Source organism: Taurulus bubalis, assembly GCF_910589615.1.
Source record: "Taurulus bubalis genome assembly, chromosome: 7".
NCBI lineage: Eukaryota > Metazoa > Chordata > Actinopteri > Perciformes > Cottidae > Taurulus > Taurulus bubalis.
The window spans coordinates 8101599-8128125 of NC_136595.1; the positions used below are offsets into that span (position 1 = coordinate 8101599).

The window sequence follows — 26527 nt, forward strand, 5'->3', positions numbered from 1 at the left end:
CCCCAGCCGATGAGTATGTACCACCAGAAGTATTTCTTCTGGAAGACAAAGGTGAGCGCGAGCAGCGTCTGCAGGTACATGCCCTCCACCAGCAGCCAGAAATAGTTGGCCAGGATACTGAACTGGAAAAAGGCCACGGCTGATTTGCAGGACGTCTGCAAGGGAAACAAATCAACAAAAGCCTCAAGCATCAGATGAATCTGTGGATTAATTGTTATTGAGTAGAACTATAAGGACTGCATTGTGAGACTCGTGGTTTATGCAGCAGCTGCCTAAATAACATACACGTCCCTTTTATGAATACAGGTCTTATGGTGTATAAAGTACCCAAAAGCCGTGCTTGAGTAAAAGGAAAGATACCTTACTGGAAAATTACTCCAGTAAAAGTACTACTTGAGTAAAAATACTACTTGAGTAAAAGTCTTAAAGTATCTGATATTTTCTGTACTTAAGTATCAAAAGTAATTTTCTGATATTAAATGTACTTAAGTATTGAAAGTAAAAGCACAAGTACATGCTGTTAATAAAAAAGGAAAGGGTCATAATTTTGAGAATTATGAAGTTTATTATTTTAAGTGCTGTGGCTACCACCATGACCAAGGACAAGGAGTTTTGTTGAACATAATTGGGTTGGCTGTGATCCATCCAGGAGCAACAATGTTCAACATAATATATTGTATGTATATAATATATGGTCTTGTGATCACGCCAATGAGTACTCCTTTGTTTGTAAATGTCAAAGCAGAATATTCCAATAGCAGCTCCCACCCCTGTAAACTGTCGCTGTGTGATATTCAATCTTACACAGAATCGTTGTGGCTCTGTGCAACTGAGCCTCTTCTTGCGAGAACAAATACTTTAAAGATAAGTTTTGGTTTTTCGATATTCGTCATTTTAGCTTAAAAAAAGACTTAACACCTGGTAGGGTAAAATGTTGCCACGACATAAGCAAGGACCTCCACAAAGGCTGGATGGGTCAAACAAAAGGAAACATGGACGTAACGTAATGTTACACACGGGATTATAGTTTTTTTTTTTATTTATTTCTTAAGGTTACATTGTTATGTTACATTTTTACACAAGTCATGATCTTTTTCTTCCTCAGTGGTTTTGTTGCATAAAACAAACCAATTATTTCACCGTGTTAAACACATGCTTTCCAGTAAGCGTGATACGAGGCTGATATGAAACATATGTGTGACATTCAACGTGTACCGTTCTTTGCAGAAACATATAATGCCAACGTTTCTTTTAACGACTGGGTTGTAGCCTCTCCCATCCATGTGGGTCACAGGAAGGTCTGTAACAATGCGTTTTAAGGCAACGAAGGTTATAGCAGGATATATATATATATATATATATATATATATATATATAGATATATATATATATATATATATCTATATCGTTCATTCTTAAACCTTTTCCAACACCATCCCCTCATCAAAGTCTCATCCTATCCCCTGTCACAATGTGTTTCCCTTTGTCTTTTTTGTCAGAGTAGACACGTTTGGGTTCTCTCATCTTCTCTTCTCTCTCACGGCCCTTTCCTCCCACACGGGTCACATGGTGTGCTGATGGCGGTCCCTCGTAGCCACACGAGAGGGACGCTTACCTTCACCCCAGGCCGCCTGATCAGCAGTAAAATAGGAAGAGGAACACTCATCATTAATGCTCCCACAGGCTCCGCTTAGTCACTCCCGGCATGTTAATCCCACTCCTACCTGCTCTCTATGTTAATAAGCTCCTCTGAGTTTGGGAGATTCATGTCCAGAAAACTAAAATGCAGCGTTACAGAAGCTTTACATTCAACATTGAGATCATGAAATATTAATCTAATTTTATATGTTATTCTTTCTTTCCATCACTTCTTTCCTTATCTCCTTCTCCTTCTCTGTCCTTCCCTCCAGTTTTTCAACTGATCTGAAAGCCTGACGAACCAAAATCCATCAAAAAAGCTCTTCTCACTCTTCTCATCTTCCCTCTCAGTATTTCTTCTTTTGTTACTCAAGTGCATTTTACTGATTCAGCATGTTTGGACGAGACTCTCATCCATTACATGTGGAAGCACTGCTTTTGCTTTTGTAAAGGATGCGAGTCCTTAACTGGTATAAATATAGACACACTAATGGAGCTGTAGTGGGGTTTCACACTCACAGAAGACATGAAGCAGTGGTCCAGGTTTTCATCAGAAAAAAGCACACCATCTTTGATGAAGACGGCGCTCGCTCTCAGGATGAAGGAGAAAAACAAGTTGATGTGGATGTAGTTCCTGGTGCAGTGGAACTTCCTGTAGAGCAGAGAAAAACTTTCCAGAGTGAAGCAGTCACGAAACTGTACAGTTGTGTAGTTTAGTGTGCCGAGTTCGTAGATATGGGTGAGTAGTCGGGCAGGAAGTACAGAAAAAAAAAACGTGACAATGCTTAAGGTTTGGTTAGTTCTAGCAAAAAAACAAAACAACTTGGTTTGGGTAGGGTTGAAATAGTACTTTGTTGGGATAAAGGACTAATCGTGTTGTTTCATAATTACTACGGACGCTAGAGGACAATTGTCACTTGATCACATGTCATATAAACGCCTTTTGTTTTGAGGCACTTGCTGAAATGAGTGATGCTGTGGTTGCTCTTGGGTTGACAAGGTTACCTGAACACAGTGAAGACAAAAATAGCCGATATGAGAGAAATGAGAGATGTAGCGTAGCCAGCGGTGTACACCTGCTTGAAGTTGGAGAAGTATGTTGTCTACAATGCAAGAAAAGAATGAAAGAAAAAGAACAACAAAGTTAGCATGTACGTATTTACTGTTAACTGCCCCCTCACACTCTTCACCCTCATCCATGCAAGTGTTAATTAATGCGTCAACAAGTGTCAACTTAAGTTGCATAGTGACAGTCAGGAGCTGCCACAGCTTTTTTAAATGTCTGGTGAAAACGTTGCCAGTTAACGTTGGCCTTGGTATGAAAGCTGGCTTTAACTTGTAAAGTTATGAGGCGGGTTGCATGCTGCATGTCTGAAGCGACTCAGGTGTGTCTTCTATGAACAACGCTGCAGGATGGGTGAGGCTGACTCGACTTTAATTTATTTTTGCAATGAATTGGAGTCTAAAACTGAAGAAAGGTGGCTACATCCTGTGTCTATACTGTTGCCTGTCCTGTACTGCCTCATTCTTCATACATCTTTTCAGGCTTCGAGTCAATTCTCATCATTGCAGTTACTTGAGAGTGTCGATGTTGGTATTTGACGCCCTGGACCACTGGACATTTTGTTTACATGTTTCCAGTGATGACACTCTTAGTGGGTTCATATAGATGTCTCAGTAACGGAGGGACATGTCAATCATCTATTACTCCGCCTGCTTGAAATAGCACCTGTCATTTAGCCATACTGAGCAAAATGATGGGTTGCAGTTGCAAGGATAATAATTAAAGTCCCTTGTGAGAAAAGTGGGTGTCGTATGGAAAAAAATGTGTGCTCTGCGGTCTACGGGAGAACAACAGGTTTTGTCTGACGAGTCCTCAGACATCCACCAGTAGATACTGGAAAGGATGTAAAATATGCTCCAGCATCTTCAACATATTCATGCTCACCAGACACACAAAAACAATCCCAATGAGAACGGACACACGGTCGGTGTAGTTTGTTTCACTGCACAAATAATCGGCGAAAAAACATCTACCTTTGGTTCCGTCTCTTCGTACTCTGTGAACTCGCAGGCCTCCTCGTAGGAGGGGTAGAGGTCGGACCACCCGTCCTCGGTGCAGTTCCTGTAGATGTAACCTGAAGAGACAGATCAACCTCTCAGTGGCGGGGACAGAAGAGACGGCAACAAGGAGAAACCAGGGAGAGAAATCTGATACGCAGAGACTGGATATGAATCTTAAAAACTATGAGAGTTTCGGCACTTGTCAGTCACCTTAGAGAAGAAGGGCAGTGGAGGATAAACGACTGACACAAAGACACATTATTTCAATGTGAGGGGGAAGGCTGGACTTCAATGGATCTTCAGACAATCGGCAAGGAGATGTGAACAAAGAGACAAACTGAATATCGATTGTTTCTTCTTCCCTTGTTTTTAAGTCAGTGCTGACTGTGCACGGCCTGGCTGTGACTCTCCTTCATTGACAGTGTTTTCTGTTGACGCCTCTTTTGTGTTTCTTGCCTGGTCCCCTGTTCGTTCTCTCTGTCTGCGTGTGTGTGTGTTTGTGTGTGTGTGTGTGTGTGTGTGTGTGTGTGTGTGTGTGTGTTTCTCTGGGCGTGGCTCTCAATCTGCTACCAATCCACCTGCAAAGCTGTGACTCATCCACTCACCAGGCTCACGTACCTCATCTCTACCCTCCAATCTTTCTCAGATCGTTCAGTTCGTCAACGTGGTACAAGCGCTAAGGCCAGTTAGATTCAGTCAATTTAATCTTCATTGTATAAGCCTGAGGTCTCTCTCTCTCTCGCTCTCTCTCTCTCTCCACCGCATCAACTATCAACACACGTTTCTCAAAATAAAGTTGCGTGTGAGCTTTTGCAAACCCCTGGACTAGTTCTGCTTTTGGGTGCAAAAATCCATTTAACGCAACAGGCCATTTACGTAACCAAGATCTGTAAATGGAAGGGGAAAAAAATATATTATATATCTGCAGTTTATGACCAAAAAAAAACCTTGCAAATTGAAGTGAAAGTATTACAAAAGTAGTCCCAAAAATGCTCCAAATTCAGTACTGGATTATTCCGAACATGAAACTGAACATTGTTTCAAGAACTTTAATTGCAAATCTGCGCCTCAGTTGCGTTGAGGTCGTAGCAGAAGTTTAAGAATGTGACACGCTGCAAGCCATGTGGACAACAATGACCTCCATTTTGTTCCAAGCAGTTTGGTCTGGTTTGGACGAGGCCCCTTAGTCACAGTCAATATAAATGTTCTCTACGGCACAAAAAAACACAATTCAGACAATAGTGTGCTTTTAACAATAAAACAAAGGCAATGATTGGGACAAAAAAACAAAGAACTCAAACGGTGCACAGACAGACCACAGACAGACAAGTCAATAAATGAGTTTGAAGAGATTTAAAGTCACTAAGGCAGCGAGGTGGATTTCAACAGGAAGGCTGTTCTGGGGGCACAGACAGTAAAGTGTCCTTTAGTTTTAATTCTAGACTGGTAGATTGCTAACAGACTTTTGTTGCAGGATCCAAGGTTATGTGCAGGGTACAAAAATGCATTCAATTGAAACCTCCATGCTGCAGAGTCAGGTTTAATGTGTTATCAAGAGACAGCAGACACAACATGCAAATACGGCATGATGGCTGATTAATGCTCCATTTGTTGTTTGCATTCATGAATATGCAGCTTCCCTGGTGAAGTCTATTAGTTTTGCTGGGACACACACTGATGATAATGAGAACAGAAACCCTCTTCAGTCGCATCCCTCCTCTCGCTCTGCATACGCAGCTACAATCACATGTATGCACATGAGCACAGGCGCTCTGGTATTTGGTAGCCAGTGCTCTTCATTAGGATTCAATGCGTCGCACCATAACTCCATCTGTCTGGTAATGATGTGAGCGGCTGGAGACGCTCCTCCTATGAAGAGCACACACGAAAACACTTGAACACACGAAAACACTCTACTGCCATTCAGCAGACAGTAGTTATTTGTATTTCAATTAAAAGTAACTGTCACCATCTGGTTGGATTGAACCGTTTCACGTGTCTGAAAGAGTCTATGTGAAAGTATGGATAATAAAGTAATAATAATAAGTGTGCAACGAACATAAACCATTTTTATCTTTTCAGAGTTTTAGAAGATAAAATGAGAGCAAAACTACAAGATTGCAAAACGAGGATGAACTCACTAACTATTATTGTGCGTTGCAGTATCGCTGTCTGCACAATAAACTGTGTGTCAGATTACCAAGTAAAATGTAATATTACTACAATCTCATTCAGTCTAACAAAAGTGTGAGTCAAATACAGAATCTGTATTTTGAGATCCTGGTATGTTGACAAACTGTACAATAAAAACAATTTAAAAGTCTGAACTTCCGATAGGTGCCTTTTTTTTATTAATTTTGGCAAAAAAAAAATCAAACTGATTTCATCTCCAAAACTTAATATTTCTGCTGCAATATAACACGGATCACTGAATCTTAGGGAGACGATGGCAAGCAATGTTTGCAATGAGCTTCATGTAATAGAAAGCTATTTTTCCACCCTGAAAAACTGGAAGAAACCAGAACCCGGACTACGGGGTGCAACTGACAGACCCATGCTGCTGTACAATAAATGGTTTTCTAATGGAAATCTGGTGTTATAAAACCCTACTGCTTTTTGTTTCTGCCAGTACATAATTAAACAAGCAAGGTTTGTTAAAGATCTGTACTTTCAAATTGTGGCAAAGATGAATCCAACCCAGGGGGATGTGTAGAGACCCATCGTTAACTTTACCACTGTGAACAAAGTGGTAGAGGTTGAATTGGTAAAGGACCCTTCACCAATGGTTTGAACATAGAGAAATATTGTCATTATGTATGCGTTATTATGCTATGATTTTACTGGTCCGGCCCACTTGAGATCAAAATGTGCAGTAACAACAACCTTTTCTCAAGAAAAAAATTGGCAGTCAGATTTAGTTGCAATACACTCTAGTGAATCGCTGCTAAATGAGGCATATAACCTGCAATGGTGCACCTGGTCTGCTATAGCCACCATGCTAAAATTGTAGCATGCTGAATCGAGTACATATGTTCTGCATCCTTCACACAACTTAACTCAATGCGTCAAGGAGGAGTTTAACTTTATCCAAGAGTATATCATAAATATGAAAATATGAAAATATTCGTTCACTTTCCTAAAAGCTCCAGGTAACACCGACAGCAGTCCGGTCGGACTGCAAAAATGTTGAATTTAAATGAGGCCGTATTTGCAGCCACGTTCTCCCACCACGGCCTGAAGTTAGAATGACGGCGCTCGCTCAGCTCTATGGCGGTCATGACGCACACAAGGTCGTCAGGTTTTTGGTGTGAATCCGTGTTTTTGCGAAGACGGAGGATGAAAAATTGACAGTGAAATGATAGATTTCATGCCTGTCCGGCTGATCGGCCCAGCCGAGCATAGTGTGGGGGTTTGAGTCGTGGGTGGTACTACCGGTATCGAGCTGCATTAGCCTCAGCATACTGTGGCGCGGAGAGCCTGCAGGCCTGCAGCCGCAGCCTCAGTGGGTGAATGGAGGTCGAGGCTCGGGGGAGGGCGCTGATGCTCCAACAGCCTCGCTTAACAAGCCGCGCCAATTCCTTCCTCATGCTCTTGGCTCTTACAGTGAACTCTTTGATTTTCCAATTCATTATTTTCAACCGCATGCAGCATCCAGTTGGATAGGCTGCATCTAGCCGCACCGCCACAGCGCTTGACTTATCCGGGCGTCTGTGGAGGAGGAAATCCAGTGGGGTCCAGGAACCCACTCCAACTGAGTTATGAGGTCATCAACGGCAACCTCCGCCTCCTGATCCTCCTGAAGTATACACTAACTTTCACTGCTGTGAGTGTTTTCTTCTTCTCTGCTTTGTGCTGTCTTTCATTTACACTGCTGCTGGAAATCTGTTGTTTCTACATCCAGCATCCCACATATAAGCCCATGCTGCCCGTAGTCTCTGCCGCTGCCGACTCTTCTGTGAAAGGTAATTCACCAACACTGATTTACATGCTGGAAGAGTCTGGACTTCAACCACTGTGTTTTAACACGGGGACTTCATCAGGGTGCTTTACTAAAAGTGTAATAGTACATATAATATGTGTGGGAGGACAGAAAGTTTAAACTAGCGATTGAGACCATAAACTCATATTTACAATCTTTACTGAGGTTATAAATCAAGTAGTAGGATCATATCCTAATAGACTTTTATACAATCAGACTTTTATTTGCAATCAGATAATTGGCCCCTAAATTGGAGGCACTTCCGCATTAGCTTCACTTTTCAGACCTGGAGGTTGCCGCCTGATTAAACCAGAACATGATCTGTCTCTCACCCTAAACAATTGCTGTGAGAGCCTGAACATAACCATAAAAGGTTTAATAATAGTCTGAAGTTCTGCAGGCGGTCAGGCTATCTACAAATGTAGGCTCGACTTGTACGGCTTGTCAGATTTTTCTGTCATCGTCCGTCTCCCAGATGTCCAGAAACACATATTTCTCCCATCTCAGTCTGTATCTCTCTGTCAACCATGTGATACTGCATGAGACATTCTGAGCGTGTTTTGTTTTCTTTCGACCAGCCAGCTGGATGGGACCGGGGTCTGAGGACGGTGGGGGGTCGTGTAAACAGTGAGTGGAGCCGCACACTCTCACACAGGAGACGGGTCCATGTGACCGTGTAGAAAAACGTCCAGACACACATGAATCACTCAGTGGGAGCGTGAAACTGCTCCTAGGAGATATTAATTATAACCTCTTTGCTTTGCTGATCTGTAAACTGAAAGATGGTTGAACTGAGCTTAAATTCACTATACTGGAAAAGTTCAACTGCCTTTGGCTTCTTTAAAAAAATTATAAACTGAGAAAAATCTCTTGATTTTCCAGTTTTCCCAAACCCAAAAGTCAACATGGCATTAAAACAGATTCTTGACTGACAACATCATTGAAAGAAAAATACAGCTGAGACACAAGCAGGAGGATGAACAATTATTTCAGCATGACTATTGGCAGGATTATTAATAATTTCTCCACAGCGCCTCAGGGCCCCATGGACACTCGCAATGCACTCGCACACCGGCTCAGAGGACAACCTCCCACCTCCCCCATCAGCGCTCGAGTCTAAGTGGCTGAATGTGCTGCCGAAGGTCACCCAGATATGTAAAAGGTGAGATGAAGATATTTACCTTGGTTGTTTGCAAATAGCTGGGAGACATTGGCACACGAGATGCTGACCACGTGTCCCACGTCGGCACGGTGCCAGCAGCGGATATCATCCCACGCTGTCGGACAACCTGGGACGAGAAGACAACATTCACCACACATTCATCACTGCACCAGTTAGTTGAGGGGCGAGCGCCCAGTTCAGGAAGTGAAGGAGGCGGGAGTCGTAAAAAGAGACTGTGCTGTATTAAATATGGTCAGACACATTTGGTCTCTGTAGATGTAGAATGGTAGATGTTTTGGAAAGAGAAGAGGTGTGTAATCAGGTGTCTATAAATTAGTTACATTATTATGTGAAATTGTGTGTTGGAACTGCAACAAATCTCTGTCAGCTACTTAGTCCTAAAACCTTATTTTCTTAACACAAGTGAAAGGAATGTCACTTGTTCAAATGTTCAAGTCTAACCATAAAAATGAAGGAAGGTGGGCTTTACCAGAATGGAGGCAAAATAAACTGGATTTGAAGGAACTCCATAAAATATGTTCATTCAGAAAAAAGGTGGAAATGATCTGTTTAAATCTAAAAAAATGAAAGAAAGAAATAACTTGTTAAGAGGGGGGATTTTGCAGCATAATTTCTTTGGGATCTGATTTAATCCTGACTATAAACAGATATCGATATTTATGTAGCTCACACACATCTCAGTCAGTTTGTGACTTGTTTGACCTTGAACTCCTTAATTCTCCAGTGCATGGTGAGGTTCACTACTGACTCACATCCCTAATTAGGAATCTGTTTATTTGTATAGAAACTCAGTCGTCTGGTGAAATCTTTCGAGGGAGGTTTCCCCCAGTCTGGGGAGACGATGGCCTTTGGAGACGTCCGTCCTCGGCCCTCCTCTCTGCCCACGCATCCTCGCTGCCGTTCCCCTCACATGGCTGACGATCTCTCCCTGCAGCCTGCGTCGCTCCGATCGAGGGAGGTGTGGCGAGGGTGAGGAGGGGTAGATGGAGCAGTAATGAGGAGCGCGTCTACTCTGCCGCCACGCCGCCTCGTACATCAAAGCTGCCTGGCTCTGTGTCAATTAAAACGGCAGCGCACAGAGACGCTCCACCACTCATTCATAATAAAACACAGCTTTTGGCGATGCTGGAGGTTCTCCGATGAGACAAACATCTCGCTGGATAAATGGGGCTTTGAACTGAATTTTTTCGCCATTGCATATTAGCTGTTTAGCTGTGGCTGTTTGTACGGTGACACCGAGCTGCTGGTGACATTTCAATCTGCTGCACCCATTGAAAATGACACGTTATTAGGCCGTTATTGTAAATGCCTTGATGTCTCTCCAGGTAATGCAAAGCCTGGAGAGACATTAGGGCATGTATACAGTATAAAGTATAAAAGAGCTTGTGTGAATCCCAGTGTGCGGACGGATCTCTGCAGGTGACACCAGTAAGTTCCTTCATTAGATGCTCGTTAAAGCACAGCTCGTGACACTCTGAGTGGATGAATGGACTGGTGCTTCACATCTGGTATTGCTGGTTGGATCTTTTTGTCCTGTAATGGTAAGTATCCTGGGCACAATGCCAGGCTTTCCCCCCTTCCTTTCATTAAATCCCCTCTCCGTAGTGTCAGTTATCCGGTTTGGATCAGTGGTCTGTGTGACAGGCTTATGTTAAGTTCCTCAACAGCATCATTGCATGAGAATCCCATGGCACAGAATTAGAAAACAAACAATGAACCCTGCCAAAAAAGAACCAAAAAAACTCTTCTTTTGTATTCTCTGTTGATTTTGTTTCTATTATTTACACAGCTGCATCATTCTAATATGTTTACCCACACTGCTGGCTATGTGGTAACACTATACAAATGCAAATTTAGACAAATTTAGACTAGGTTTGCTATTTTTATTTTTTAGGATGCAGAGGGTATTGATACACTTTTCAGCCTACATAGATATTTCTCAGAAGGATACATTGATTACATTTGTGTAAATATTGTATTACTGCAGAGTTCCCAAACATCTATGGCTGTCTCTGCGTCTTTAGTGAGACAAAGACATGTCGCCTCGTTAGAGCTGCTTAGAATGTGAATCACACTAACGGCCGTTGCTGGTATACGAGGCAGCATTAATACGAGTTATATTATCGTCTGTTTGGGGGGAAAAAATCCAACCTGTCTGTCTTTAAACTGTGCCGTGTTTGTTGCTGGGCAGTTTTAAAATGATTTCCCCCTCTGACACTAATGTGATCTACAGTATAATAAACACCAGGAACAAGTTATGACGCACGCTTTTTTTCATTTCTCAGGGTCAGATGAGATTCGGGAAGGAGAATTAGATTTACCAATCGTCAATCTGTAATATCCCGCAGTTCCTCTTCACCTGTACGGTCATCATATCTCAGTTTTTTATTCCTCCCCTGGCTACAACTCTCCCGATCACAGTGCGCTTTGCAGCGTTTTCATTGTTCAATAAAACATGCGTCTTCTGTTTGTCATGTACGCTGCTGCTGCTGCTGTAATATTGTACAAATATTACAGCAGCCACAAGGTTCCACTGAGATGTTTGTACGACAACATCTACCCTTTAATAAACACCATTAAGGGATAAGGGAGAAGCAGAGGGAGACGGCAATACCGAAGAAGACGAGGAGGAAGGAGTGGAATTCGGGGCGGTGCTTGTTTAGTTTACCTGACAGATTATGGAAACATAAAAATGGTTTTATGTTCTGTTTAGACAGCAGTCTAAACCACCTCCTGCTTCTCAAACCCAAACTGTGCAGTCTCCCACTACCACCTGACACTGAGTATCCAAGCAGCGCTGAATGGGGAACCTTGATTTAATAAGATGAAACACAGTCTACATTTTGGAGAATATTTATTGAGTAAATTGCCTCGTTGCTGCTGCTGAGAGACAGAGTGGAGGAATCACGACAATATTTTGACGTAGTTGTCCGTGTGCACGTTGCCCTTTCCTCGAGCCTTTTGCATATTCTCTCAGAGACCAATCTTTAAGTAAAAAATCATGTTTGATGCATGGAAAGGCCTCTCCATTCCTTGCAAATGAGACGGTAAGAAATGAATTACACTACAGAAGTGATTTCCCATGCTTTTATGCAGCAATCAGGTCCGCTTGAAACAAAGCAACTCGTTGTTTCTCCTCCAAAAAATGCATGAAGACCTCAGAGTTCTGCCCATTTTATCACGGTTATGGAAAGAGAGACAATTTAGATGAGCAGCTCTCTCGATTCTAGAGACTGACCGATTACTTGACAAGAAACACAGCAATACCGAAGGTCAAGCAATCGGCCAGTTCATATCAGTCAGTCATATAAAACAGAAAAGAAACAACTCTTCAACTTTGAGAAGCTCGAACCTTCAAAAATGTAGCATTTTGACTTGACAAATGATTGGTCTGTTATCAATATGACTCATGTCGCTATGTTGATGTCCTTTCCTCTCCGCAATAAAATGTACTTCGTTATTTCCCACCTCTGGTATTTGGTCTGTGTAATTAGTTATGAAAATGACGATTGCGAGTGATCATAAAGAGACAGAGAGGGCAGGGCAGTCATAGTGTGTAATGATCTGTGGAAATGTCAACGCTGGAACGTGAAAGCTATGTGGACTCGGACACACACACACACACACACACACACACACAAATGATGCTGTCTGTTGCTTACTGTGGGTCTAATTGGAAGTATCCTTTGAAAACAGACAAGACTGTTAATCCCCTCTCTCTGTTCACTCCTGCATTAATTCCTGATTTCTCTCTGTCGCTGACCTCCCTGGTTTCTGATCTGATGGAGTCTCCTGTGTGACTGGAGGTGTGAAGGTAATTAACCCAAAGTAAGACGAGACATCTGCCCGGTCTCTGTCTCCACAGTGGACAGTTGTTGACTGCTCGAGAAAGAGAAAAAGGCAAACAAGTGAACGCAAGAGTGATTTTAACGATTTTGGTGCTGTCCTTTTTTTTATCCATTACTGGCAAATATAACAAACCACACTAACACCTGCAAAATGTGCAGCCTATTGTCACACTGCCCTCACAGAGCCTCAAAATGTCCCAATCACTCTTTCATAAGCCAAATCGCCCTTTGCCCTCCTCTTTTCATTCCACCCACCTGCTCGTCCCACATTTAGCCACATCTAATGGGTTCTTGATGAATTAGTCTGAATAGATTTACAGGTGAACCGTGTACCCTAAATGCATCGGTTTTGCCTCATTTTCAAGCCCACAACGTCTCACTCTTTTCATGTTTTAAGGTAGCAGCAAACCAACGTGCTGCAAGGCTTGGCAATCAAGAGTAGGAGTAGTCGTGCGGTGAAATCTTAAGTTATACAAATGTTTAAAAAAATTAATTAATTGGGATTTTCATGTTTACAGAACAGGTGAAATGGCTTGGTAGATTTTGACCAATTAATCCACATCTCAAATGTGGTCCCCCGTTGTAGAAACTAGCTGAGTTAATGTGCATGGGTATATTATGCACGCTATCAAATGGATAATTTGTGAGAACAAACAGGGTTGGGGCCCGAAAAAAAAGGCTGGTAGTGGCAACCAGAGTCTCTGAAATAAGTCGCTGTTGTCATCTCTTGTTTCAAAGTTAAATAAATGGCCATGAGATGCAAAACAACCACAATAAGATGCAACACGTGTTTTGTGTCATTTAAACATGTGGACTTGAGGTCTGCTTTACCTGCAGATGTCACTGTAAGAGACTCACAATGAATGAATGTTGCTGTGGCATGTTTGAACTATACCTTTAGCTAAAGAGCTATAAGCAGGCGTTCTTGTGCATACTTAAGGAAGAAAAAAAACGTGATTATTTATTTATTACACTTGTTTTGATCTTGGTTTTATGTCTCTTTGTTCGTTTGCACCAGTGGCGGGCCGTGGGTTTTGTACTTGCGCATTCAGTGGATCAGCTGCGCGGCGCACCCGCACCAGTGAAAAAATGTTTTTTTTTAATGTAATTATAAAATAGCTATAAGTTTGTGATTCTGTTTAGGCCAGCAAAGAAGGCTTAGCAGGCCCAGACGGCCCGCCACTGGTTTGCACTATCCACTCTGCTGCTGTAATCCTGCAAATGTCCATGCTGTGGGACTAATAAAGGATTATTTTATCTTATCCTTTTCATGCAGGTGTACAACGCTAACCATGGAAATAGAATGACAGTAGAACGAACAGTAAGACAGTTTACTGTGATCATTTGACCAGCTCAAAAGAAATTAAAGGCAGCAGCCATCAGTCGCTGCAGCTCCATCCATCACCACGTACCCGTTAAGATGAGCAACATTTGTGTCACTGTTGATTTAATAAAGGTTCAATGTTGTGTTTAATAATAGTTAAACACAACATTGTATGTGTTTAATAACAGTGATTATTTCTCCCAGCAGAACTTTTTGGCTGCTCCGATGTTGTCAGCGCTCCCTCAAAGAGCCAAGCCTTGTTTCCACCTCCTGACCGAATCTTTGCACAAGCGGACTTGAGAAGTGAAGCGGTGCTTCAGTCTACTTACGTCAGCGTTCATTCCGGGCGTGAAGGCCTCCATACCTGCCGCTTCAAATACTAATTGTCACATCTTTGCTTTGAATGATCACAGGAAAGGGTGACAAATGATGCAATTAATTCTGAGCGACAGCAGCTGTGTCATGCACAGGAAGTCCTCACGGGCGAGCAGACGACGGTCTCGCCGAGCGCGTGGCAAACCTTTTCCAAGTGGGGAGACGGAGCGAAGCGAGAGCAAAGCCTAGCGGCCTGGAATGGCCGTCTCATAACATCGAAAACACTTCAAAACAAAGGAAATTCATATTCCGGGTTTAATCCAGCAGCTCAGATAGAAAATTAAACACGGTCCCTCCTGAAGCTGTTCATGTGGCACTGACGGGAGTCTTTGATTCAGCTGGCTCACCTCCTACCTGAGCTGCACAGATGAAGGAAGGGCCAGGCCGGGTTGACCAATCAGTGCCTTTAATCCAAGCATCTCCACACCTGATTAGGTCCCTTGATTGTTTCGGATCTGCCACGCGAAGCTCGGTAAAACAGGAAGCGAAGGTCCTCACTGTGCTTTTGATTAAAGAGACGCAATCATCAGCAAAGAGAAAGGCATCGAGCAGCTTGCCGTGTTTGCTCCAGAGAGCTTTACATGATGCACAGTAGTACGCAGACTGCACGGATCCCTCCTCACCTCCATTTATTATTTACCGCATAAATAGATTGTAAAAATGTAAGGCTCCCCATGTTCTCACCAAACAATACCCAGTTTGATCATTATAATTATAATTTTCTCAGAAACAATTAAAAAAAACCTGTTTAAACACATTGGTATTTTTGTCATATAGAGATATGCTACAATGAACACTGGGTAATATGTAAGTTGACATATATGGTCAAGCTGAGCACATCTTTTTTATTTATTTAAACCTTTATTTAAACAGGAAGTCCCATTGAGATTAAAAATCTCTTTTTCCAGGGAGACCTGGCAAGCCAAACGAGCAGCATGCTAAAAGAACAGCAGGAGAATGTAGCAACGCTTCCTAAATTAGATTCCCTTGGAACTAAAGTGTGTGTGTAAACAACAAGTTCATAGCAAGTAACTAGTGTGCACTAGGGCCTGTAATAAGTGTGTGCAATGGGGACGGTCTTAACTACCTTACACCAGTGTTGTGGTTGAAACCAGCTTAACTGGGACCAAGTCATGACAAAACCAAGGCAGAGCGAGACCGACTCAGGACCAAGACCGGACCAGAGTCCCACACTTACGATGAAACAAAACCAAAGGCACTCCTCCGATGTTTTCTGTGGGCAATCACAATGATGATGTGGAAAAATAAATCAGACAATCACCAGTTGTGGCCTTGAAATAAATACAGAGTCCTCTTCGTCTGAGACCGAGAAGAGAACGGGCAGAATTGCAGTTGATTGCGTGACGAGACTGCAACTTCAAAAAGTGACCTTGAGACGAGGACCGATCCTGAGTTCTACAAGCCGCCTCATGGCACTGCTCTAGAGGTGAAGAGGAGGGGGATGGGAAAAGTTACACTTCAGCCCCCAATGATTCGTGCTAGTGTATAATTTAAATGTGTGAAACATATAAAGCTGCTCACATAGTCAGATTTGAACAGCATCCTGACTGCAACCACACTAAATTTGACACATGATATATTTTAATTTGTGCAGCACTGTAAAAGCCGTAATGTGCCATACTCTCCCTTCAAAGTCAACCCTCAGAATATGTCAAAATCAGTTCTGGATGTCTGTAATTTTACAACATGACATGAGTCGAGCCCACTCAGGAGGGCGTCTGATGGCCCTCAAATGAAAATTGCCTTCACAGAGGGGGCGGTTTTCCAAGAGTAAAAGTCCAGAAGGAGCTATGCACCGGCTAAGATAAAAAAAATTTTTTTAAAAAATGGGGAAATGGTTTTGGTCTGAAAACAGCATCATACAAAAAAAAGCCCAGGGAAAGAGGAGATCAAAGTAATTTGTATTCAAATGAGAATCCCATCACTGATGTCTGCCATTTGTCTTTGAGAGGAAAGGAATGGTTGTCAAGTAGTCCTTAGTCAAGTTAAGGGGGATAATAGTGGATCACAACAGATTCATGTAGCTCTCGTAGTTTAGAAGGGCTGAGACCCCTGATTACGGTAAATTAGAGAAAAGAACAGTGGCAAAATAAATTGATCTCGATTTGAATAATATATTTTGTGGGTATGAGTTGTATAGACACATTAAATCAAATGTAACTCAAACAAGACAATTGTACACTGGTAACATCACCCAGTGCAACACTGATGTGTTTTTAGTAGTTTCTGGACAACAATAGAGCTCCATGGCAAGGAGGAAGAAGATAGATCCGACTTTGCATTCACACACACAAGAATCAACTCATTGTTGGTTTTGGGCTTTGTGAGACTCTCAGCGAGGCAACTCTGAGGACGTTTATTTCACCAGAGATGATAGTTTTAATTTTCAGCATTTTTGTCAGTCAATTCAAAGCACATCTAGCTATATCAAATTAAAACACCCTAAAAAAACCTCAAGTAAACAGAGCAAAAGGATTCTTCTGTATACACACCTTCTTGGTGTCTTTGTTTTGTAAGGACGCTATTGACTTACTATAATTCTCGGGTGACCTTCTCCATAACCACTATAGATCCAAACACAGCCCATACCCTAACCTTCGCCAAAGCTTCATTCTAATCTTACCTCTAAAACCAAGCCTTAGGAATAGAGACGGTTATAAATCTTTGTGGGGACCTGATGTTAGACCCCAGATGGAGCACCAGTCCCCACTATGCAAGTGTGTGTGTGTGTGTGTGTGTGCGTAAAGCAACGTGATGAAAACACACAGACCTGTCCTGGAGGAGTGGTTGCTCTCCTCCTGTTTGAGGATCTGGTAACATTCCTCCTGAGCCTTCATGTGCTGAACCACCAGGGCGCAGTCTGGGTGGATGGCCTCTGTCTAAGGAGAGAGAGCGCCAGAGTTACACAATGAAACACAATATTGGTACAATTACACCAAAATACCCACAACATAATGACAATATTGAAACATAACTATGTAAACCAAAACCATAAAGACTTTTTAATATGTATAACACAGGTGTAAAACAGGCAATATTTGTGTCAAGCTGAGATTCATGAACAAATAAAAAATGTTAATCATAGAGCAAGCTGTTCAATACACTCGTCCTCTTTGAGCTCTGTGTCTTATGCTGCGTTCACACCAAAAGCGTTGCAAATTTTCCTCGCGAGTAGATTGCATGCAAAGCCAATGCACAGACGCGAATGGTTGCGAACAACGCAAATGACGAAAAAATTCGCCTCATTCGCGCGAGTTGACATTTTCCAACGTTGAGTTGCGAAAGCCAATCAGTGTTGAGAAGCTCCGCCCGTCATCACTGCCATCCTGCCTGAATCAAACTGCTGCTGGTGCGCCTGAAGTTGCGCTGGAAGCGGCTTCATTCAGACACAGTCCTGGAGGAGTCGGAGCTGTGTGCGGCTATATAATAATAATAATATTATGAACCAGAATAAAGCAGAACTAGTAGTTATTTCAATGGTGGGTGGCAGACATTTTTAATTTTTTTTATTTGTATTTATTTAACCAGGAAAAGCCTCATTGAGATTAAAAATCTCCTTTACAAGAGTGTCCTGGCCAAGACAGCAGTAGCACGTTAAAACAAAGTTTCAGACATACAACATAAAAATAGAAATGGTAACTGTTTTTACGGAGATAAGCCACGCCCCCTCTCCAGCGTGAATTAAGCGAATGACGCAAATTAACCACATAAAGTCGAGCGCGTAAAGTCACGCGACTAAAGTGTTGCAAATATTCGCAACGCTTTTGGTGTGAACGCAGCATTAGTTTTTTTCCAAAAACATTAGTAATTTTTGTATATTCACACATTAAAATAAACACACTAATGTAGAGAAAATCTAATACAACAGTGTACGCTACTGAAGAAAGATCCGTCTGATTCAACATAATAGGGGTTTGTAAACCTTCACACTGTGGAAACAACCAAGCGGCGAAAAGGGATTCAGACATAACACTGAACACGATAAATTGCATATATCCGCTTTATATTGATCCTCTGAACACTGATCATGAGCAAAAACAGATGGAGGATTGTTCACTGGCACAAACATGTCTGCAGTGACATTGTGACATTTAAAGAAAACGGTATAATACCCTTTGAACTCAATATTATTTAACAAGTAAGAAGTGTTTGAAAGTCGATTATGAGGCTATCAATCTATAAATCTTTGCACTTAAAGCTGATATGAGTATAATCTAATCCTTGTTGAATACATGTCGTTGCTCTACATCTCTCTCCACTTGACAACCCAGTGGAAGTTGGTGGTTCTCTTGCAGTGATGAACCTCCGTACAGTAATCTGCACCCCTGACAGCTGCAACATGGGAGTTCAACAATGTACTCTTAAAGCCTTGACATCTACTGTCAAGGATCCTACGCCCTGCATTTCTTTTTACGCCTTCTGAACATGAAGAGGAAGAAGGACAGAAACCTGCAGATCCATATTGACAAGATTATATGTATAATTAATATGCCAAGAAAATAAAGATTCCCGCAGCGTCTCCACCCTGCGGTCAAATCAATTATGCGCCATCATGTCACAGAATTGATCTTGTATGCTGCCAAATAAGAAATAATCCCTTTAATTGCTTGAAATTTGTTTTATTGATTTCTCTGATTCATGTTGTTTGTATGAAATGTGTGAACCATAACTGGGAGACCACCTGCCAGTTGGACAGCTGGAGACACCGCAGGTGAACGTGACCTTTGACCTCATCTTCTGACAACTCTGTAGTGTCCAGGATTAACACGAGAGGAAGACGCTCATTGCTATCGAGCAGTCAACAGCTGCTGAGCCGTTGCAGGACATCTTACCCTACAGCTGTCAAGTTGTTTTTCATTATATGTTGGTGTGTGTGTGTGTGTGTGTGTGTGTGTGTGTGTGTGTGTGTGTGTGTGTGTGTGTGTGTGTGTGTGTGTGTGTGTGTGTGTGTGTGCTGGGAGTCTCTACTCTGAGTTAAAACTAAGCATAAAGACATAGTTATTTGATCAAATTAAACTCTAAGTATAAGTGTCCCTCTGTCTTATATCAATCAATTAATCAATTCAAAGTGCTCTAGAAATGATTGACAAGACGGAAATGGAGAGAAGTTGAAGAGACTACTGTACTCTAAATTAAATTCAGATTTTTGTAAAAAAAAAAAATGTAAACACAACAGTGAATGAATTGATCATGGTAAAACAGTACATTTTTAATAAAAGTCAAATTAGAGCAGGTTTAAATACGTGTAAATAATATAAATACTAAACCTATAGTATACAAATATGATAATAAGCAATAATAACAAATCCCATCAAATTATGAAACACTACATATAAGCAAAACTGAATAGATGGGTTTCTAGTTGCTACTTGAACATATCAATATTTTCAGCCCCTCTCGGCTCCTCTGAAGGATGTTACATCGGCTTGGAGCACAACGGCTAAAAGCAGCGTCAACAAATGTGTTTGTTCTTCTTTAAAAAGGAGAAGAGCCGGAGGATCTGAGGGGCCTTGCTGGTTCATAAACTAAAAGCCTTTCTGGGATGAAGGCTCATGCAAAGCGCCTTATAAACTAATAAAAGAACTTTAAAATCAATACGAAAAAACAAACAGCTTACCAGTGTAAATATTGTATTGATATATGTGCTCTCCTTTTGGTCTTAGTTAATACACTGGCGGCCGAATTTGGAGTTTATTGCAGCTGGATCATTGTATTCTTCCTAGACCAGAAGGAAGAGCGTTACAACAGTCCAGCCTGCTGGTTATAGAAGTGAGCATCTCTCTCTCTCTCTGTGTTGCTGAGAGAGAGAAATGGCCCAATCATTTCAGTCCCGTCTCGAAAAAAACAATCCCGTCCCCACCTCAGACCTGGCTGCTGAAAAGGTTCTGAAGGAAAGATAATTACTGCGCAGATTATTTTTATGTTCGTTTGATCTTGTATTGCACAGAAGTTGTAAGAAAAAAAAAACGCAGGACTTTGACACAAAAGAATGAGGGTTTTGTCCTGCATCCCAGGTGCAGTGAGCTTCAGGCTACTAAAACACTTGAAAATAATCATCATTTTGAGGAGGAGAATTGTTTTGTGTCTTATCTTTCAAGCCCTTTTGTAGGTTCCGACTCTCAGTTTGGGATGCACTTCCTTTGACAGTAAATCCAGGCTGTTTGACAGAGAACCCTGTCAGTTCTGTATATAACACAGACTGAACATGCTTGGATGAAACTGTAAGAGCGACATGAATGATGGAATGAATATCCTCCTTATTTTCCGACAACTCTAAATTAGGTTCTGTTATTTAGTATTTCAAGGATTATCGGATAAACCCACGATGTCCCCTAAACACCAAGCTGTACATGAGCACATTCCCTAAGAAAAGGTTAAATATTTTAACAATTTATTCAAACTGGGTGGCCCATAAACACCGCCATCATTATTAGCTTTTACCTACAGCATTGATTGTGTAGCTGAGCTGCTCGATCTGGCAGCGTATAAAAGACAGCGCAGTCATATCTGTAATGCAGGTTTATGGAGCAAACCTCCTTCATACAAGCAAGATAGTAGCATGATTATGCTGTCTTGCGAAAGTCTTTTTTTTGCAGTTTAGTGACGTGCAGAGAATCTGGTGGAATTGATATGATGAGGTGCAGAGCCCGGCACGATTTCCTTGTTTCATAGAATCATAAAATCTGTAAAAAGTGTGTATGTGTGTGTGTGTGTGAGAGAGAGCTGGAGTGCCATTTGAGCATGCACTTCAATTATTGCAACCTTCAATCCAAAATGGCAGCAGTTTATGTGACTGCAATGTAATTTTAATTAAATCACTGTCTTAAGCGGGTCATTATTGCAGGGACGCCGATAGCCTCCGACAACCTTTACCGAGGAGCCATCACTTCCATTCAGAATTTCACAGTACAGGTAATCACCAGGTCTCTTATGTAATTAGAGAGAGAGGGTGTGTGTGTGTGTGTGTGTGTGTGTGTGTGTGTGTGTGTGTGTGTGTGTGTGTGTGTGTGTGTGTGTGTGTGTGTGTGTGCGTGTGTGTATTATTGGCCCTTTTGATGTTTTCAATTTCATCTGACCTCCAGGTCAAGTGATTTGCAATTTTCATTTTAATTTTTATGCTGATGATACAGCAGTATATTGAACCCATCAGACCTCTCCTCTAGCTCACACCCTGTCTTACAGACTTTAAAGGAATAGTTTGACATTTTGGGGGAAACAAATATTAATTTGCTTTATACTCTGTACTTGCATCCATCTGGTTGGCGCAACATCTTTACACAAACATTCATGGTTCCCAGAGGATGAATTCTTATGACGTCAGTCAATCCTGTAATTTCCCCACTGCGGGACAAAAAAAGGATTATCTTATTTGATCTTATCTTATTCTCCTGACTTTAGCGCCTCAATTATGTTGCCATTATGTGGTGTTGAATGAAATGCCTCTCACTATTGGCCCTACTGGTATACTGGGAGGCAGACATTCATGTTCCCCTGAAGGTGAATTATACAATCTTTAAAGATCGTCAGATTTTCCCTTGCACCATCATCTTGTCAACATTTCAGTCTGTTCAATCATTTTATGACCAAGTTTCTACAAAACTAATGACATGACCATCATCATCAGCTGTAGGCTACTTGAAGATTAGGGCTAGTTGGCAAATGCTAGCATGCTGATATGCTGAATTAAGATGGTGAACATGGTCAACGTTACACCTGCTAGTAAATCAACATGTTAGCATTGTCATTGTGAGCATGTTAGCATGCTGACGTTAGCAATTAGCTCAAAGCACTGCTGTACCTAAATAGATAAAAAGCAGTCCTCCCAAATCGTAGTTTTTCCATTGTGTCATTTGAATATATTTTAAAGATTAGAGGAACAAAATAATAATAAATGTAGGAATAAGCATAATGTTTCTGCCTTTCCTATGGCATTAATCAAATCTTGGTTCATCACATTGATCTTGTGACCCATCAGAAGGGTTTGGACATGCTGGTTTGCAACCAGCAGACTCAAAAAAAAAGGCCCCGAGTTGTAAATATTTTAGCAACAAAACAAAGTCTGCCATCTGTCAGCTAGCGGGCATCTCTAAAATAGCATCACTTCATTTCCGGACACACAAACCCTTCCTGTCTTTGATTGCAGCAGCTGAAATACTGTCACTCGCTAATCACCCCAAAAATAAAATAACATTCTCTAACTGGAGCACATTTCCTCCATGTTGACCTCTCTGCACTTGTTACCTGTGGCCTTTAGAAATTATTCTAAGGTTGTACGACTTGCTTTTGAGGTAGAAGCACAACTTGCCTCAGGCTGGAGACATTTGATATTAGGGCAAAGGTATACTGAGATCATACAACACGTATGTTGAGTTTATGACTGATGATGTATTGCTATGAATTAAACTACCCAACAGTATCTAAAAAAGTAGCTCCACCAACTACAACAGCAAAAGGCTGCTGTAGTATATTACACCATATATTACAACTATATGGTTTGATTGTTTTGGAGAAATGCATTGTGTGTGTGTCCTTGCTAAATGCATGTCCTTCCTTATGCCACATTTAGAAATCCAAATATACTTAAAAGTTTGAAATATGCATACCCACTCATGAATAGACAACACCTTTGGGCTAAGAGAGGCCTAAAACCTCTCAGGAAAACATTTAAGGCTGAACCACTTAATAATTATACATAGCAATGATTTAAATGGGGATGTGTAAAGGGATATGTGTTGATCGTAGTACCAAACCGGCAGAGAATTAGCACCGACTCTCTACTTTATTGGATATTTTAGTTTCTTTATGTTAATTGTTTGGGTTTTTACGACCTACCATCTTATGTTTTGTTTCAGTCTCTCGTCAACCCTAACATCAGCCACAGTGGGCAATGTTTCCAGCGAAAAAGCATCAACAACTCGCTGTACGCATTACCTGCCGAGCACCAAACGACCGCTTGAGACCAAAACGGTGCTAAAAAGAGAGTGACTATTGGACTTACATTCATCAGGATGAAACACAGCGTCAATTGAGGGTTAGTGTTGCCCTCTGTCACTGGATGCGTAACTAGGAAACTATTTGCAACAACTTTGTGAGATCATATTGTGTCAATGTTGTGTTTACAGCGTGTATGGCCGTCCATTAAGGCCAATAGAAATCTGTTACTTTAAGTAATGTTTTAAATGTGGCTGTGGACAGAAGCAGCTGAAAAACAAGTTTTTGTCCCCTAGAAAATGGCCCACTTAAAAAAAATCAATATCAGTTTAAATGTCAGCTATATTTAGATGATACCTTTCATCAGACGGCTCTTTTCTACGGGTAACTCAAGCAGTTATATTGCTGTCTTCAAAGCCATCGCACTACATTGTCAAAAACAGTGAATGCAAACCACCATCTAAGTTTGTGTAAGATGTAATACACACTGACAATGTATAAGGAAATATATATATTTCCAGTATATATGCCCTGCCTCCTTTAAGTAAACTAAATACACTACACAAGCTCATCCATGTTTGTCCAGATAATTTTTCTTTATCTGTTTTTTAAATGTGATCTCCTGTTGTGGCTGCATTGGACACACATAATAATGTTATGTCAGGTAATGAATTTGCAATTGGCAAACCTGTTTTTGAGAATTATTGACTTAAGAGGCAATTATAGTGATCCGGAAGTTCAATAAGTGACATTAGACGTCCATTCTGCTGTCACCAGTAGAACCATTATCTATAATGAAAAGGCAGAGGATCATGCGAGCATCTTCACAGGCTGTAGAGGACGGAGCGACTAGAAAGCTGCAGGAATCAGTCCTAAAACCCGGAAATAAGATCTGAAATATGATCTGTGGTTAACACAGGCTTAAGAGATGTACACCTTTTGTTCTATGATAGAAAATATGTAAGTAAATAACCTAACCTGGCTAAATAAGACCAGTAAACATCATCACGCTAATACTCCGGCTTCACAGCCTCGTTGTGTTACCAGTGCTCATGCGACTGTGTTGTTTGTTTAATGTTGGCTTTTTACTCTGTGTTGCTCATTTGTAAAGATTATCTAGCTTCACAAAATGTGTGTACGTATCATGACATTTTCTGCAATATTCTAGTATCCAAGGGAAACATCACATTGGCTTTTGTCGAGGGAACCAATGTGACGCTAACCTCAGTGGTTTGTCCTTTTAAAAATATGTCAAACGTGCAGTACTCTTTAACTGAAGGGCCATTGACAGCCTTAAAAACCAGGAAAGAGACGTCACCAGACCAAATCCTCCATCGCAATGTAGACTCTGATGAAGCCTCAGGTGAGCACGGTAGATGGAGTAGAAAAGCCTCCTTGGTGGCTTTAAATCCAAGTTCAAATAAGGATGAAATGGAATTCTTCACCTGTACTTGTCTGCATTGTGTGCATATGCAGACAGAAAATATTAATGCTTTCTCTTTGCCGATGTTGTCTGGAGCCAAAGCAGAGTCAAGTGAGTGTCCAGTGTTAAAGGAGTCACAGGAGACATCACTTGTTCTTTTCTTTTTATTTATTGAATTTTTGTTTTAAGTACGCCTATATATGTGTGTGTTTCTAGAATGTCAAACCACGATACAGAATAGCCAATATTGGGGTTAAAATGGAACTTTGATAGTGAAATCCCAACCCAAGAAAAATAAATCTGATTATAATGATCTGAATTCAATTCAGACGCATCAGACAACAGGAGCAGGTGGATATGTGCAGAAAACACCTCCTCGGCTGCACTATTTGTGTTTAGGAGAAAATATGTGTTGGTTTGAACTTGGTTTAAATGTGCAACAACCTATATATAACTTTAAATCAGCAACCTAATCAAAGATAGGAATCTAAACGTAAACAGAAATGGTTTAAAAACTTATCATGACCCTAAAATTACAACAGTCATAAAATATATCTGACATGTTCCTCCCTTCTATGACCCTCCATTAAACATGACACATTTACAAAGTGACTGGGGAGAGACATGTGTTTCTAAGTAATACAAATACAACACAAGAAAGAAGAAAATAACAAGTAAATAAACAAATACAGAAATGAACTAACAAGCACACAATAGTGAAAGTAGGCATCATGATTTCACCAAACTTACTCACCAGGGTATAGAATCTTTTAACTTGTATGGACGTGACAAAATGAAACCTGGAGATCATGCCAGACCTTTACGATTACCAGCAACACGTAATGCTGTGTTTTGTGCACGTGCGGAAAAGGAAAATATATGTATATATATATATATATACTTCAAAAATGAACTCAAACCTCCACCTCATCACCGAACCCGAGGACCCGTGAGGTTAACTGCGTGTTGCGCGTGGACTCACCGTCTCCCACACCAGCGGCTGCAAGAACAGAACCACGTGAAGCAATGTGGCCATCCATCTGAGCCACGAGCATCCAGAGAGAAACCCACTGTGCAATAACATGCTTCAGGCGTGTTCACTTTGAAAACTATACGCGCAAAAAGTGGAAAATAAGTGAAAATATGTCCACGGATGATATCAGTCTTTTTAAAATCGAAGAATTGACTTAAATCCAACAATCCGTGAAGTGAGACGCTTGGTGGCCGTTTCCCGATGTGAGTGTTGGCGGCTGTCTCTCCGGTGTCCGGTGCAGGAGAGGGTCTGCATTACGCGCGGAGGAGACTGAGCCACACGAGGTGCGCTCCTCCCTGAAAAGGCACAGACGGAGCGGAGCGCACAGACGCTGCGGCGGCGCAGAGCGGCGCGAGGACACGCGCGAGAGGACAGGACGTGGACTCGGTCTTTACCTGCATGCGCACTCACTCATAGAGCTTATACATAGACCCACTGAACAGTAGTGTATATCCTGTGTGACATACATCACAGATAGGCTGTCTCTGTATAATATATATCAAAATGTCGGTTATCCTACATCTTTGCTCTACTTCTTTTTAAAAGCAACGATATCACAATATCAGAGGCTTAAATAAACATAAGAACCACCATTTAATGAAGCTCCAGAAACATTTTAGTAGATGAACTTTGAGTCAAACTGCTGATTCTAAGTCAATAATGAAAGACCAAACTATATGGTTTCATGTAAATACATTTGTATAGCTC

At 41.4% G+C, this 26527-nt stretch overlaps 1 protein-coding gene across 1 annotated transcript in view; it reads right to left on the bottom strand.

The window, feature by feature from the left end:
- Positions 1-25870, bottom strand: part of ghrhrb (growth hormone releasing hormone receptor b) — a gene marked incomplete at both ends in the record, with an annotated part of 30024 nt that extends 4154 nt beyond the window's left edge. Inside the window, 7 exons of the mRNA XM_079221523.1 lie at positions 2-155; positions 2158-2290; positions 2644-2741; positions 3676-3776; positions 8863-8970; positions 17203-17311; positions 25769-25870. Coding sequence (XP_079077649.1) covers positions 2-155; positions 2158-2290; positions 2644-2741; positions 3676-3776; positions 8863-8970; positions 17203-17311; positions 25769-25870 — 805 coding nt within the window. The remainder of the gene's footprint in view (position 1; positions 156-2157; positions 2291-2643; positions 2742-3675; positions 3777-8862; positions 8971-17202; positions 17312-25768) is intronic.
- Positions 25871-26527: the final 657 nt, after the last annotated feature.